Source organism: Wyeomyia smithii, chromosome 3 (assembly GCF_029784165.1).
Source record: "Wyeomyia smithii strain HCP4-BCI-WySm-NY-G18 chromosome 3, ASM2978416v1, whole genome shotgun sequence".
Classification (NCBI taxonomy): Eukaryota; Metazoa; Arthropoda; class Insecta; order Diptera; family Culicidae; genus Wyeomyia; species Wyeomyia smithii.
The window spans coordinates 96,555,703-96,570,252 of NC_073696.1; the positions used below are offsets into that span (position 1 = coordinate 96,555,703).

General features: G+C 39.2%; 2 protein-coding genes across 3 annotated transcripts in view; one reads left to right on the plus strand and one right to left on the minus strand.

Annotated features, from left to right (window-relative positions):
* LOC129733200 (hemicentin-2-like) overlaps nt 1–14,550 on the minus strand; it is an 842,839-nt gene that overhangs the window by 288,146 nt on the left and 540,143 nt on the right. The window lies entirely within an intron of this gene.
* On the plus strand, nt 1,045–2,723 carry LOC129733201 (putative serine protease K12H4.7). The gene is made up of 2 exons (XM_055694855.1): nt 1,045–1,454; nt 1,514–2,723. Exons 1-2 carry the CDS (start codon nt 1,045–1,047, stop codon nt 2,610–2,612), a joined length of 1,509 nt encoding a protein of 502 aa, XP_055550830.1. The 3' UTR covers nt 2,613–2,723.

Below are 14,550 nucleotides of genomic sequence, written 5' to 3' on the forward strand. Positions count from 1 at the left end.
GCGAACGGTTTCATCATTATTTCTGCGAGCCCAGTCGAGCGAGCCCATCAATGGCGGCACGGCCGCGGCGTGGACATCAACGGGAAGCATTGTGCGTGTACCAACCTAAGGGCACCATGTTGAACTGATCCGGAATGTGAACTCAATCGGAATGGCATTCGCTGGCTGTGTCCCTCTCAAAGCGCGATGAGTTGCGGTTGTCATCAATGGGAAGTGTAAATCGAAGCGGCTTCGTTTGGTGCTTAATCTCGTTTTACAAACACTTGGCTGTCGTTTTACGAAGGTACATGGGGAGGGGGTATTGATGAAGAATCCGTGTCCGACAATGGCAACAGGAATGGGACTTTCAAATGGTTGCTCTGCGATTAGTGCAACTTTTTTCCGCCCTAGAATGCAATTCATAACCGGTTGAAACGGTTTTTGTCCAGTGAAAGGCTTGAAGAGTACCATCAGATGAGATAATGACTGCATAACGATTGCCGTTTGAGAAGGGAAATATTAACTTTCACCAAATATATTGCGTTCTTTTTTTTGTTTTTATTAAAAATAAGTATTTTGACGAATTGTCATTGGAATGTCTCGGAGTTTTACACTAAAATTTTTTTTTTTGAAAAACTGTACAGTCAGAAAATTATAACTTTAATGTGATAAAACACCATGAAAAAATCCAAACTTTCTCAATTTTCTTCAACATAATCTATATTCAACATTATCACTTGGGTTTTCCCTTACTATCTGTCTGAATCGTAAAAACCATCAGATTAGATAATAACTGCATAACGAAGGCCGTTCGTCATTCGCACGTGTTTACCGCTTATCAGCGAGAAAGTGCCGATACTACCGTCACACCGTCGTCATCAGTCTTTTTCCTGCCTGATAATATATGATGTCTGCTGAAAAGGCTCGATTACTACTTTTATAGCCTATCAAATGACTTAAGATTGCAGATTACTCAAGACCTTTTTTTTGGGTAAATCTCAATCACTGCCATCGTCTGGACAGACTTTGACGAGTTGTCGAGGCAAACGGACGCAACGAAAGAGCATGGTAAACAAAGTGACCCTAGCGGTGTGGCTGGTTCTGGCCGTGGTGGCCATAACCGAAGCAAAATCAGTCATTCCAGTCGCTCCTATCGTGCAGAAAATTCTGGACATCTTTCCCATGCTGCACGTTCCGGAAGGATACGTATCGACTAATCCGCGTACCATTGGCTATAAGTTTCTTACCCGCGTAGACCATTTCAACCCGCAGAACCGTGCTGTGTTCCAGTTTGACTACTTTTCCAACGATGAGTTCTATCAGCCGGGAGGACCAATTTTCATCTTTCTCGGCGGCAATTGGCCTCTGACGCAGTATTATATCGAACATGGACATTTCCACGATGTTGCTGCCTATGAGCGCGCCTGGTTGTTCACCAACGAGCATCGCTACTACGGAGCCAGCTTTCCAACGGAGTAAGTTCTTCATGTTAGGGGTTTGACGTTTTTTTGTCTAACTAAATCTCATCTAATAGTGATTTGTCGGTGGAAAACCTGCGGTTCCTAACGGTAGAGCAAGCTCTGGTTGACGTGGCGGAATGGATCGTACATTTGCGCAATAACGTGGTGCGTGACGGAAACGCGCGAGTAATTTTGGCGGGAACGGGTTATGCAGGAGCAATTGCAACCTGGATGCGTCAGCGATATCCACACCTGGTGGATGGAGCCTGGGTTTCGAGTGGACAGGTCGACGCTCGGTTCAACTTTAAGGAGTACGCATTCGAAATCGGCGAGGTAATTCGTGATCATGGTGGGGATGACTGTTTTGGAACTATTTGGCGTGGTTTCCGGACGGGTGAAGCTCTCTTCGATGCTGGATTGACGGACTCGGTCACTGATTTGTTCAACACGTGTTTACCAGTGAACACCGATGACATGCTGGATGTTGAAACATTCTTCTTCAATATTAAAGCCAGTATCCAGGAAGAGATTCTACAGCAGCCCCAATCAACGGAATTTACGGCGGAATTGTGCCAGGTGCTTGGTAACAGCACTGCACAGACAGATCTGCAGATCCTAGCGGAATGGGTTACGGAACACTACAGCTATTTACCGTGCATGCCGTTCGATTTTGAATCGTCCGTTGCGGCTCATCAGTATGAGGAAATTTACTATCCCGAAAATAATGTCTTGGGACTGCGGCAGCGCGTTTATCAATTCTGCACGGAGTTCGGTTGGTTTCTGACGGCGGACTCGCCTGATCAGCCGTTTGGTTTCCGCGTCACGATGAACTACTTCCTGAACTTCTGTCGAGCTGTCTACGGTAGTTGGTTGACCAGTGAAGTGGTGGTGGACGGAGTCCATCTAACCAACATGCATTTCGGTGGCAAAAATCCGCTCATCTCAAACGTTCTGTTCACCAACGGAGCACTGGATCCGATTCGGGACATTTCGATCACCGACTATCACCAGCCGCGCTCGGGTGCCATCGTTATTCCTGGTTATTTCAACAGTCCGGATTTGAACTCGATCACCGGGTACGATTCACCGGCGCTTCTGGATGCCAAACATCGGGTTCAACTGTACATTGAAAGCTGGCTGGTGGAGGCAATTGTTCCGATCGAACGGACGTAAGTGCTGCTATTGACATTGTTTGATGCAGCAAGGAAGTATGAGGTCAGACAATATTCTGTAAATTAATATGTTTGCAAAATATACGCAAATGAGTTTAGTACTACCCAGAAATGTTTTTTTGTGTTTAGTACTACCCAGAATTTTTTTTTAAATCAATTTCCTACTTCAGAGATTTTAAAAAAATTTTTAATGCATCCAAGAACTACGTAACGCTTATAGGGAGAAGGGAATATCATTCAGTGTTACGAGTTGTTATCTAGGGGGCGGGGGGAGAGGTAAGATCAGTGTTACGTAGCAAAAAATCTCCGAGAAGGCTATAATTACAATTACAATTAAAGTTACAAACTCTGTTGAAAAGCTTACTGTTGGAACTATGAATTATCCGGTAGGGCAGTAGGGCACTGAACAGCAGAAGATGGATGATTGCTGTCTTATTCTATAGAGTCGAATGTTGTGTGAATAATGCCCCTTTAGAGCTAACCGTAGTCGCGTACGGAAGCTAAAGAGCAATGAGCAAGCTGATGCACTCGAATGGTATGTGCAAGGCCCCACGAGCGAATGGTAGAACCATTAGGTTAAAATATAGTATCATGACGCTCGAGGAATGTTTTGGGAATAGTCTTTTTTCCGTGATTGCCGGCAAAAAACTTCTCGCATAATTGGTCCAATCTTGTGTGATATGCGAGTATAATCAGGATGAAATATTCGATGATCCAGTCTGCTTTAAAAATGCTAGTGATGTCAGTAAATGTTAGCTCAAAATAGGTTTTATAATTGAGAAAAAATGGGTAAACATCAGTTTGGATGAAACTACCGGCATTGTTACTATTCAAACTAGCTCAAAGTGTAACCAAAATACCAAACAAACTGTAAAATCAGCCTCAAATGGAACCAGGAAATTTACTTATGCTCGACTACTTTTCATTTAAAGAGAGTAATGTGCTGCTAAAATTGTTTTGAGCAGAATACAAGACACGCTTAATAGTCATGGCATTCATCTCTTGAAACCCTACACAGTTCTTTTCATTGCGAGTGGAAAGTCTATAAAATGCGTCACGCTTGGGGAGAAGGGAAAAGGTTTTCTGGCAGAGCATTGCAACCCATACGGAAAATTTTAAAGATCTTTACAAAAGGAGAGAGGGTCCAAGATAGTTATTTTTGCACTGATTATTGGACGTTCCTTAACTGTATTATTAAAAAAAAAATATTGAGAAAACAAAAAAAGGAGTTAAAAAGGAATAAAAATATTGAAAATAAAATTAATAAAGTGAAACAAAAAATGAAAAACAAATTCAAAAAACAAGATGGGGCTAGACGTGAACAAATCAAAACACACTGATGAAAAAATTTTCTTGACTTTTGACTGAAATTTCATCAAAAATAACTACAAGATATAATATTTTTGTAAGTAATATGTTTCTGATTCGAGGGGGTAATCATAGATGAAATTTTTCCTGTTTATTCAGACACAACAAAACATTTTTACCAAAAAAATTTTTCTATTCAATTATTTGCAGGATTCGATTTTACAAATTGAGAATGAAAATTGTGACTATATGCATAATATTTTAGTTTAGTTTTAGTTTGAATTGCATTTTAAAATTTTTTGATTCTGCTGGGCAAGCTTGTCATTTTTCCTCAGAGAATCACTAGCGTGTAGGAGAATATCTTTTACTGCACAAATAACTACTTTCACACTAGTGGGCAAAGCGTCGCACATGCTCGAAGAGAGCAGCGAGTCGTGTGTATCTGAGGCGCCGCCAAAAATTACGTAACGGTTATAGGGTACCATTGAGCGTCACGAATTGTAACAAAGGGAAGGGGATGTAAGATCAGCGTTACGTAACGAAAAATCTCAGAGAAGCTAAAGTTTTACTCCTAAAACGAGGCGTTATGTATTCTTTATGGGGGGAAGAGGGTAGGTGGTGGCGTTACATTTTGTTACAAGAGGAGGGGTAAAAAGTTGTCTTTTTTGCGTTACGTAATTTATTGATGTTGCCTGAGTAGCTTGCAGAAACACCTCGGTGGAATCTGAAATATCTCTTATCTCTCCAGAGAGATACTAAACTGGTGTGAGCTTTCTCACACGAAAGGACAATACGCTCACTACAGTACAGGGTTGCTACATTTAATTCTGTTCATTTAGCTGAAAAAAATTGACGATCTATACTGCTCGGCAAAATACCGGTTGTGTAGTTATTGAGTGTGTTGTCCTCTCGTGTGAGAAAGCTGACACCAGTTTAGTGTCTCCCTGGAGAAATTTTTCAGATTCAAAAATCTGTGTAGAGCATTTCTTTGTCCTGTTGCCATCAGATACTTCTAATTTAATTATTCAGGGCCTCTAATTAATAGTTCGATAAGTATGTTTCTAACAGAACTTGAAATGTCACAAGTTTTTGGGTTTTCGAGCGATTCATGACACTTTTTACACATTTTCCGTCAAATATAATACGTAGAGCTCTGTGTGCACCGGTTAAAGACTGTAAAGCGTACACGACGAAATGTAGTTTAAAAACCGTAATAATTCAAAACTACTGGCTTTAATCTAAATGTTCAATAACGCTTTGAACCAGGTAAAAAAATTAAAAATTAATCTTATAGCTACAAAAAAAGACATTTTTGAGTACAATTTGATAAGATTGTGCAGTGGATTGATTTTTTCCGTTTAGGCAAAATGAACAACTATTGATTACACTTGTTAATCGTTAGGAAAAGCCGATGTAGTTGTAACTTTTTCCATGTAAAATTTGATCATATATTGTTAGTGTTAGCAGGTTTTAATTTTATCACAATTCTCATATAAAAATTGATGTAAACAATAAACTTTCAGTGAAAACAAATATTCCGTACAGTAAACAACAAAAAAAAGTAAAAGAGGTAGTGTATGAGACTCGACCGCAAGGTTAACGTAGAGTAATGACAACCTTTCCTATGTCAATGTATATCTAGCAATAGGTTTTGGCAATAAACAAGATTTTAGTCAATCAATATGATGGCATGAGGCGGTAAATTTCAATAAAAATTCTCTTTCTTTTCAATAATTGGTAACCCTGAAGATGATTACTAGAAGAGGCGGATACTTTCAGAACTACATTTCGGCTCATCCAATAGAATAGATATTTGTATGAGCTAGTGATTTATAAAAGGACGGCAATTATAGTCTCAAAATAGCAGGCTATACAAACCGCTCTGGTTCTAAAAATATTTTTAGTCCTCAATAACCTTTTTTCATACACCCTTTTCACACATTAATCATGATTCAAAAAAAAATACCAATAGCACAAAATGACATCTTTGGTCCATAGGAACATCTGTGCAAGCCCGATCAATAATGGTCGAATGAAATAGTTGCTCGTTTGTTGTAAAATTGTTGGAAAAGATTAATTCCAGCATTTCTTTAGCAGGGAAAGTAAGTGCTAATTCTCCTTTTGATCGAATCGCTGCCGACTACAAGCTAAAATTAAGTTTAACTTAAAACTAGCATGGATTTTCCAATCAGTGTTTTGTTGTTCAATGGTCGTCTGATAATCGTCGTATGGCATGTATGGATTCGTTCTGCTAAGCCACGATGTCGTGAGTTGGGACAGAGGCTCGTAGTCCTTGGGTCCTGGTTCTATTGTGCGGGGTCTGGTTGCTGGTTTTGTGCTTAAGGTTCAAACGTGTTCTTGTCGTTTTGTTGGGTGTAGACGGAGGGGATCGGGACTAGACTGGGGCATGGATGGATTTCAGAAAAACGTATATAAGGGTCATGTAGGGTAAGTCACGGCTCGCCAAGACAACACGAACAGGAACAGCCGGCCGTCTACCTCCGGCCTGAAGGGAAGCTACAAGTTTAGACCTGGCGTCACGGTGAACAGGGCATGACCAAACAACGTGCTCTATGTCGTGATAACCTTCACCACAGGCACAGATACCGCTTTCCTTGATCCCAATACGACGGAGATGCGCGTCAAATCTATAGTGGTTGGACATAAGCCGAGACATCACGCAAATGAAATCTCGACCTACATCCAACCCCTTGAACCACGGGTTCGTCGATACCTTGGGAATTATGGAATGTAACCACCTTCCCAGTTCCCCTTTAGTCCATGAATTTTGCCAACTGATGATCGTATTCTGACGTACAAATGCGAAAAATTCATTGTAAGCAATTGGTCTTCATAAATATCGCCGTTTATTGCACCCACCTTAGCCAAAGAGTCCGCTTTCTCACTGCCCGGTATCGAGCAGTGAGAAGGGACCCACGCTAAGGTAATCTGAAACGATTTTTCGGATAAAGCACTCAAATGTTCCCGTATTTTCCCCAGGGAATACGGAGAGTGCTTAACATCTTTCATCGATCGGACAGCCTCAATAGAACTGAGACTGGCCGTAAAGATGAAATAATGGTCCGTGGGCATTTTTTCGATAATCTCTAGGGTGTACTGAATTGCAGCTAATTCTGCGACGTAAACAGAAGCAGGATTATCGAGCTTATAGGAGACGGCTAAATGATTATTGATGATACCGAAGCCAGTGGACCCATCCAGAAGTGATCCGTCAGTGTAGAACCTATTGTCGCAGTTGATGTTTCGATATTTATTGGAAAAAATTTTAGGGATCTGCTGAACGCGTAAATGATCCGGGATTCCACGAGTTTCTTCTATCATGGATGTATCGAAGAACACAGTAGAATCAGAAGTATTTAATAAGTTGACACGATTTGGAATATTCGGAGAAGGGTTAATATTCTGAGACATGTGATTGAAATACAATGTCATAAAACTGGTTTGAGAATTGAGTTCGATTAACCTTTCAAAATTTTCAATCACAGGACGGTTCAAGACCTCACACTTAATAAGAATAAGAGAAGAGAGGCTTCAGAAGCGGTTTTTCAATGGTAGAACTCCAGCTAAGACCTCCAGACTCATCGTATGGGTCGATTGCATGCATCCTAAGGCGATACGCAAACAACGATATTGTATTCGCTCCAGTTTGCTCAAACGTGTGTTTGCTGCGGAGCGGAAGCAGAAACACCCGTATTCAATTACAGACAGTATCGTTGTTTGGTAAAGCCTTATAAGGTCTCCTGGGTGGGCTCCCCACCATTGTCCAGTTATTGTACGAAGAAAATTCACTCTTTGTTGACATTTTTTCATCAGATACCTCACGTGACAACCCCAGGTGCCTTTAGAGTCGAACCAGACACCAAGATATTTGTGTACCAAAACCTGAGAAATCGTTTTACCCATTAATTGTGTTTGAAGCTGAGCAGGTTCATGCTTCCTAGAAAAAACTAAAACAATGAAGCAGGGGTGTTTTGCCCTGGAATCAGCAATGAGACTTAATCCAACGGTATTTCAAGCAGAAATGTATGCTATTACTGCGAATGCGTTTAGTGAATTATTGTTAAAAACATTATAGATTTCCAAAATACTGTATATTTTCCGATAGTCAAACAGCTGTCAATGCGCTTAACAAGAAACAGGATAGAATCCAAGCATGGGAGGATCGATGGCTTCCTCCTGCATACTATCGCATTTCGGGAATGCCTTATAAAATATCGTTAATTTTTCAACTAACTTGCAATTATTTATTGCGATACTGCTAAACCAGCACCAAAGCATCTGATTCGATCGGTTTGCACATTTGGTTTTGCCGTGACATCTTCAAAACCTTTCAATCAGGCTTGTTAATACGATAGATTATCGTCGATAACCGTCATCGCCGATACCGATGAGCGTCTGCTATCGTTATTGACGATGGCGATTGCGTCTTCAAACATTAACGTTATCGACGATAACGATATTTACCTGACGTTATAAGCTCACTAACGTCTTTTACTGTGTCAGAGCGAGTGCACCAGTGGCTTTATTTCGGTTGCTAATGCTGACTTGACAACTAACAAAATAACCGCACCGAGCGTTGCTATTTACTCTTGGAACATAACAACTCAAAAATTCTCGAGAAGCAACGAATTCATTAGTTTGGCAATGTAATAGCAACGAACCGATCCGTTGCTATTGGACCAAATGCTGTTTCGTTTGTGTTGCTATCCAAGACAGCAGCCAAAGTGAAAACAAACTGCGAATTCGTTTATCAGACGTTACCGACTCGATACCGTCCAGTAGCTATCGTCCTTGGCAATGATGCTAATGTCTGAAGACGTTAGCGTCATCGTCGATAACGATAGCAGACAGTATCGTCATCGGCGTTTGCGATAAGTTATCGATTAACAACCTTGGTTTCAATCTTGCCATTTTCCCCAACACCATTTTTTATCTTACTGTGTTGTTTATATTTTTACGCTGACAGCTTATAGAAAATTTACCACAAAAACCGGTTAGTAAGAATCGCGTAGCCACTCAAACTAAGTATACTTTTCTCTTTACACTAATAAACAACGCGACATTAGCTAATTTTCGCGAAAAATTGGTCAAAATGGGCTGAGATTTGCCTCACAAGTGTAGCGCCTCGAAAAATGCCGGTTTTTGTTTTTTTTTGTTTTTAGTTTCAAGCCAACTGCGTGTGTCAAGTTGTGCGCCCGTGCTACCAGCACTATCAGCAGCAGGCTTGAATTGATGATTCTGTCGACTTTCATGGCATAAGAAAAATTGAAATTTTGTTAAGGGGCCATCCACATACCACGTGGACAGATTTTTAAGGATTTTGACCCCCCCTCTCCCCCCTCCCGGAGTGTGCTCTGAGGATATAAGAACTTGGGAAATGTCCATAGTTGAGCCAAACTGGAATGCCACGGATACATTCAGACAAGCCAAGAGATTTATAAGACCGAGTGTAATAATAGCCTGAACCTCAACTTCGGGTAAATTATTACTCTAAAGTCTTTTTATACGCGGGTTATTTATATGCGGTTTTTATACGTGATTTTTTTGCAATAACGCGGATTATTTTAACGCGCTTTTTACGACATCGAAGATTTTTTTTACGCGGTATCAAATAAGTGCAGTATAAGTTTTATTAAGTTTAAGCATCGTACTTCGAGGCCAGCTGGGAGATGAGTGAGTTGACTATGACTATCACTAAATGAAATATGAGTTATACAACAACAATCCTAATCAATGAATGCGGTTGTGTTTTGGGATCTACCATAGAGGAAAAACCCTGAAGAGAGGCGTTGATTAATTGGATTGAAGTTATTTGGAAATAATGTTAAAGGTTGCTGAAATACAGTACTTGGTAGAGCACTGGTTTACCGTCCAAAGAACAAACGGTGTGTAAAATCATGACCGCAACGTTGATAGATTCTGGTAAACATTATGATTTCGAAAATATGCCAATTAGACGGGGTTAGATAATTTTATACTATTTTCCAGGATCAAAATCTGGGATTTAAAAATGGAATCTGGAGTCGATTTTTTATTTTCTTAGTTCGTTAGTTCGATTATTTTAGGCTGTTTTCCGGAAAACGGAACTCGTCAATTTCAATTTCAAAGTGACGGCTGGAGTCGATCTCCGTAATTTGGGCATCATTTTAATTCAAACTTGTATGAGGTTATTTTATGCTGAATTCCAGGAACCGCAAGTGGCACCCATGGGTTTCAAAACACAGTCTGAGGTCAATTTTTGGTCCCTGGATACCATTTCGTTTCAGGAGATATTTATAATAGTATTTGGTATTTGGTCATTTTTGGCTGTTTTATAAAAACTGACAATCCCTTCTTCTCGGATTTCAAAATGCGGTCTGAAGTAAACTTCAGGTGTTTAGGCATCATCTCGATTCAGAAACTATCCATATTTGGCAGTATTGAGCCATATTGGGTAGTATTCGGGCATGTTTTTAGCTTTGATTGGTCAAAATCTGCGAACGAAACAAGACTCTTCATTTTGCAGTTGTTTAATCATTGAATCCTAATTTTCTGCATTTTGGTGGTCACGTAGTTATTTCCCAACCGATCCGCTGGTTTAATACCAGCATAATCCATTGATTTTTCTTGAAAACCCGTACAACCTCAAGTTATTGGGAAAAGTGAAAATTGAAGTTTGATGCTTCTACAATTTATGGTTTAAATAACACTGTGCTACAGCGATTTAGAACTTCTGAAGTGACCTAGTGTAGGTTGTAGGTCTTGTTAAGTGTAACATTCGCTCATATAAGAAACCCCCAATATCTGAAGTTATGGTCAAAATACAGTTTTTTGGTCCTCAGTGCATACAATTTTTTTTAACTCAGTAATTTCTCAACCGATTTTCAATATTGATGCAGTTTTGGAAAGAAGATAAACAGAGCTTTCAATAGATTCACTGGTTTGTACTAATATCACTAAAACTTGTTGAGTTATTTAAGTTTAAATATAATTTTTTAGTTTTATTCACGCAATTTTTCAATTTAATTTGAAATTTGCCACCTGGTTTTGTGAGAAAGATACTACAAATACACTAAACGTTTGAAATTATATTCAATGACGAATCAAACCCACTTTTGGTTTTGTGAAAATCGGTGAATATTTTACTGAGTTATATATTTTTTAAGAAAACCAGAATTTTTGGCTTCTATCCCACAATTATTTCGCGGTGCTACAAATGGTCAAAAAACGCAAGAACTTCTGAAGTGACCTACCGTAGGTTGTACGTCTTGTTGAGTGTAACATTCGCTCATACTAGAAATTTTCCAAACACCTCCAAAATCTGAAGTTATGGTCAAAATACGGTATTTTGGACCTCAGTACATACATTTTTTTTTAACTCAGTCATTTCTCAACCGATTTTCAATATTTAGGCAGTTTTGGAAAGAAGATAAACAGAGCTTTCAAAACATTTACAGGTTTGTACTAATATCACTGAAACATGTTGAGTTATGTGAGTTTAAATATAATTTTTTAGACTTTTACATGCTATTTTTCAACATAACTTGAAATTTGTCACCTATTTTTGTGAGAAAGATACTACAAATACAGTAAAATTTTGAAATAATATTCAATAACGAATCAAACAAAAGTGGTTTTGTGAAAATCGGTGAATATTTGGCTGAATTATAGGTTTTTTAAGAAAACCAGATTTTTTGGCATCTAACGCACAAATGTTTCGCGGTGCTACAAATGGTAAAAAATGCAAGAGCTTTTGATTAACCTAGTGTGGGTAATAGCTCTAGTCAAGTGTTGATAGCGGGCATACTTAAAGTTTCAAATACCCCTAAAATTTGAAGTTATGATCAAAAGCCAGTTCTTAGACCTCACATTAAAAAATTGTGTGAAAAAATCTAAAAAATTATATTTAAACTCAAATTACTCAATATGTTTTAGTGATATTAGTGAAAACCAATGGTTTGTTAAAAGCTCTGTTTTTCTTCTTCCCGAAACTGCCTAAATATTGAAAATCGGTTGAGAAATGACTGAGTTAAAAAAAATTGTATGCACTGAGGTCCAAAAAACCGTATTTTGACCATAGTTTCAGATTTTGGAGGTGTTTGGAAAATTTCTAGTATGAGCGAATGTTACACTTAACAAGACCTACAACCTACACTAGGTGACTTCAGAAGTTCTCGCATTTTTTTTTTCATTTATAGCACAGTGTAATTAGAATTTCTTGACTACGTATGTGAAAAACCTGTATTTAATCTAAGAAACACGAGCTTTACTACAGTCTCAAAGATATATTTTCACGAACTAGAATGCCTCCTTTGAAGATTCATCAACGAACATGGAATCAAAACAATCTATTTTTAAAAATGAATTGAGATCGATGCATCGGAACAGTTATTCCGGTTTTTTTTTTATGGTTTTAATTTACCAATCGCCTCGCATAAACTAACGCTGCCCAGGAGCAGTTACGTATCTTGAACAACAACGGACTAAAACGGGAATCGTTTGATCTCAGATTGATTGCACAACTGGTTGTAAATACGCTGCACGTCTGTTTAGAACGTTTCTCCAACCCAACCATTAGCTGACGACACAGTCGCTATTACATCCATTACACCTCATCTCCTCCCGCAACTATTTATCCATCCAGCAGCAAACTCTGTACCAGAGAAAGAGAAAGCGAGAAACCATTGCGAAGGACTGCTCCTCTAAATGTGCAGTAGCATTGTTTATTTTTAAAAGAGTAATTTAGTTTCCCTCCGGCCTTCCATTACGGTTTCTTCGTAGAACCAGAGCCGACCGAGGTAAGCGCTTTTCCGATTTTCCTTCGCTTACAATGTTTCTTGTTTACATTCGAACTCTGCCTGCCAGGTATGCTAGAGCGTGGGTTTGTCTGCGCTGGCAACTCAGTTTCAACCAAACAAACTGCAGTCGCCAGTTTTGTTATTCTTAGTGGAAAATTCATTTTCCTTTTTTTTTCTGCTCGCAACAATCAACGAAACAAATATCTTTCTCATGAGTTGCTTGGCCTATTGAAAGAATTTGAATCGAACGGTCAGAACAAAGTATGGAAAACTGCATTCAGCTGAGAGAAAGTGTAATTAAACAACCGAGTTCCACAAATCATACGTTTCGATAATTTATGTACAATGCACGACCGCAGCGCGTCTAGGAAATGGACTTCAGCTGTTGAAATTTTGCGCCTCGCGGAAGCGACGAATACTTCGCGCCTACCGTTCAGCTGTGCGGCGGTCGGTCTTGGTCTACCGCAGCACCGGACCAGATGTGGAAATTAAACCGGGAACGTTAAAATGGAACTATTCAAGAAGCACGTAGCCCGTAACTTAAATGTAGCGAAAGAGAATCAGTATTTATTGTGGGCGTTTCGCGAAAAATGGATTTTGGATAATTCTTCGAACCCTAAACATTAGCGAATTGAATTGATGATCTAACAATCTTAACCCCTTTCGCAACTTATTGCGCAACTAATTTTCACTGGTTTTGAATGAAAATTGTACTTTATTTTGAAAAATAGTTACCTATGAACGATTATTTAAAATATTATCCATCTTTGCCTTATCTTTCTGGCAGAGATCGAAAACCATTACGATAAAAGTGTTCATCTTTTGAGGTTTTCCACGAGTCAAGCTATTTTCGGATGTCTAACTTAAGTTAGTTTAAACGAAGAATGAAGCCGAGCGTTGTCATACAGTAGAATCACTTTTCCATTCTTCGGATTAATCGCTTCAATTGAAGTCGGTATCGTTTCTCAGTCGTTATTCCGTTCAATTTCAATAGCTCGTAATAAATGACACCTGATTCCACCGAATATACAGCAAAACCTTCGCAGCGTATATATTCGCCAAGCTGATGACCAGATAGTCCCTATGACTTTCTTTTCTCTGGGTTGCTATCTATTGTTCATCACTTGTTACGAAGCGATGAAGAAAACTCTTCTTGTTTCGCCGCTGGAGCTGTTGTTCACCAATGAAAACACGACGCTCAACGTCACTGCGGCGGTTTTACGTTGTAAGGATCCCAAGTGTAACTCTTAATACCGAAGCGAGCTGTTCCTGCGTTTAGCATAGATCCTCATCTTCCAATTTAGTGTCTTCGAGGGTTTTTGCCTTTATTCGCTCGTTTAAAGTGACCAATCACGGCACGTTATTTCCCCTAGAGAAGTTTTTCCGTAAACGTTTTTAACCCTCGATGCGCTTCAGGCACCGTTTTCTTCGAATGAAATGTGAGAAGTAACACTGACAAATGACGATTATTTCACAGATGTTTTCGCACAACTAAAAGCATGTGAAACCACAATAAAAACACGATCGTGTCGAAACGGTGTCTTCAGCTGTTGTATGTTTCAGCTTGGTTCATTACGTTTTAGATATGTCAAAATCGACCAGTACTTACTGCTGGCGCCATCTATTGGTAAATAGCGAGAACCTAGTTGCGAATTGAATCGAAATGCTCAACTAACGCAACAGCTAATGAAAAGTTAACGGTTCCGTGTGTTTATACCTATCATTGGTGGTCAATTTTTATTTGCTCGAAACATCAACTTTTGCTGTTAACTATAGCTGTAAACTGCAAAGTAGTGAAATGATACTTTATTCCACAAGATTTCACAACCGATT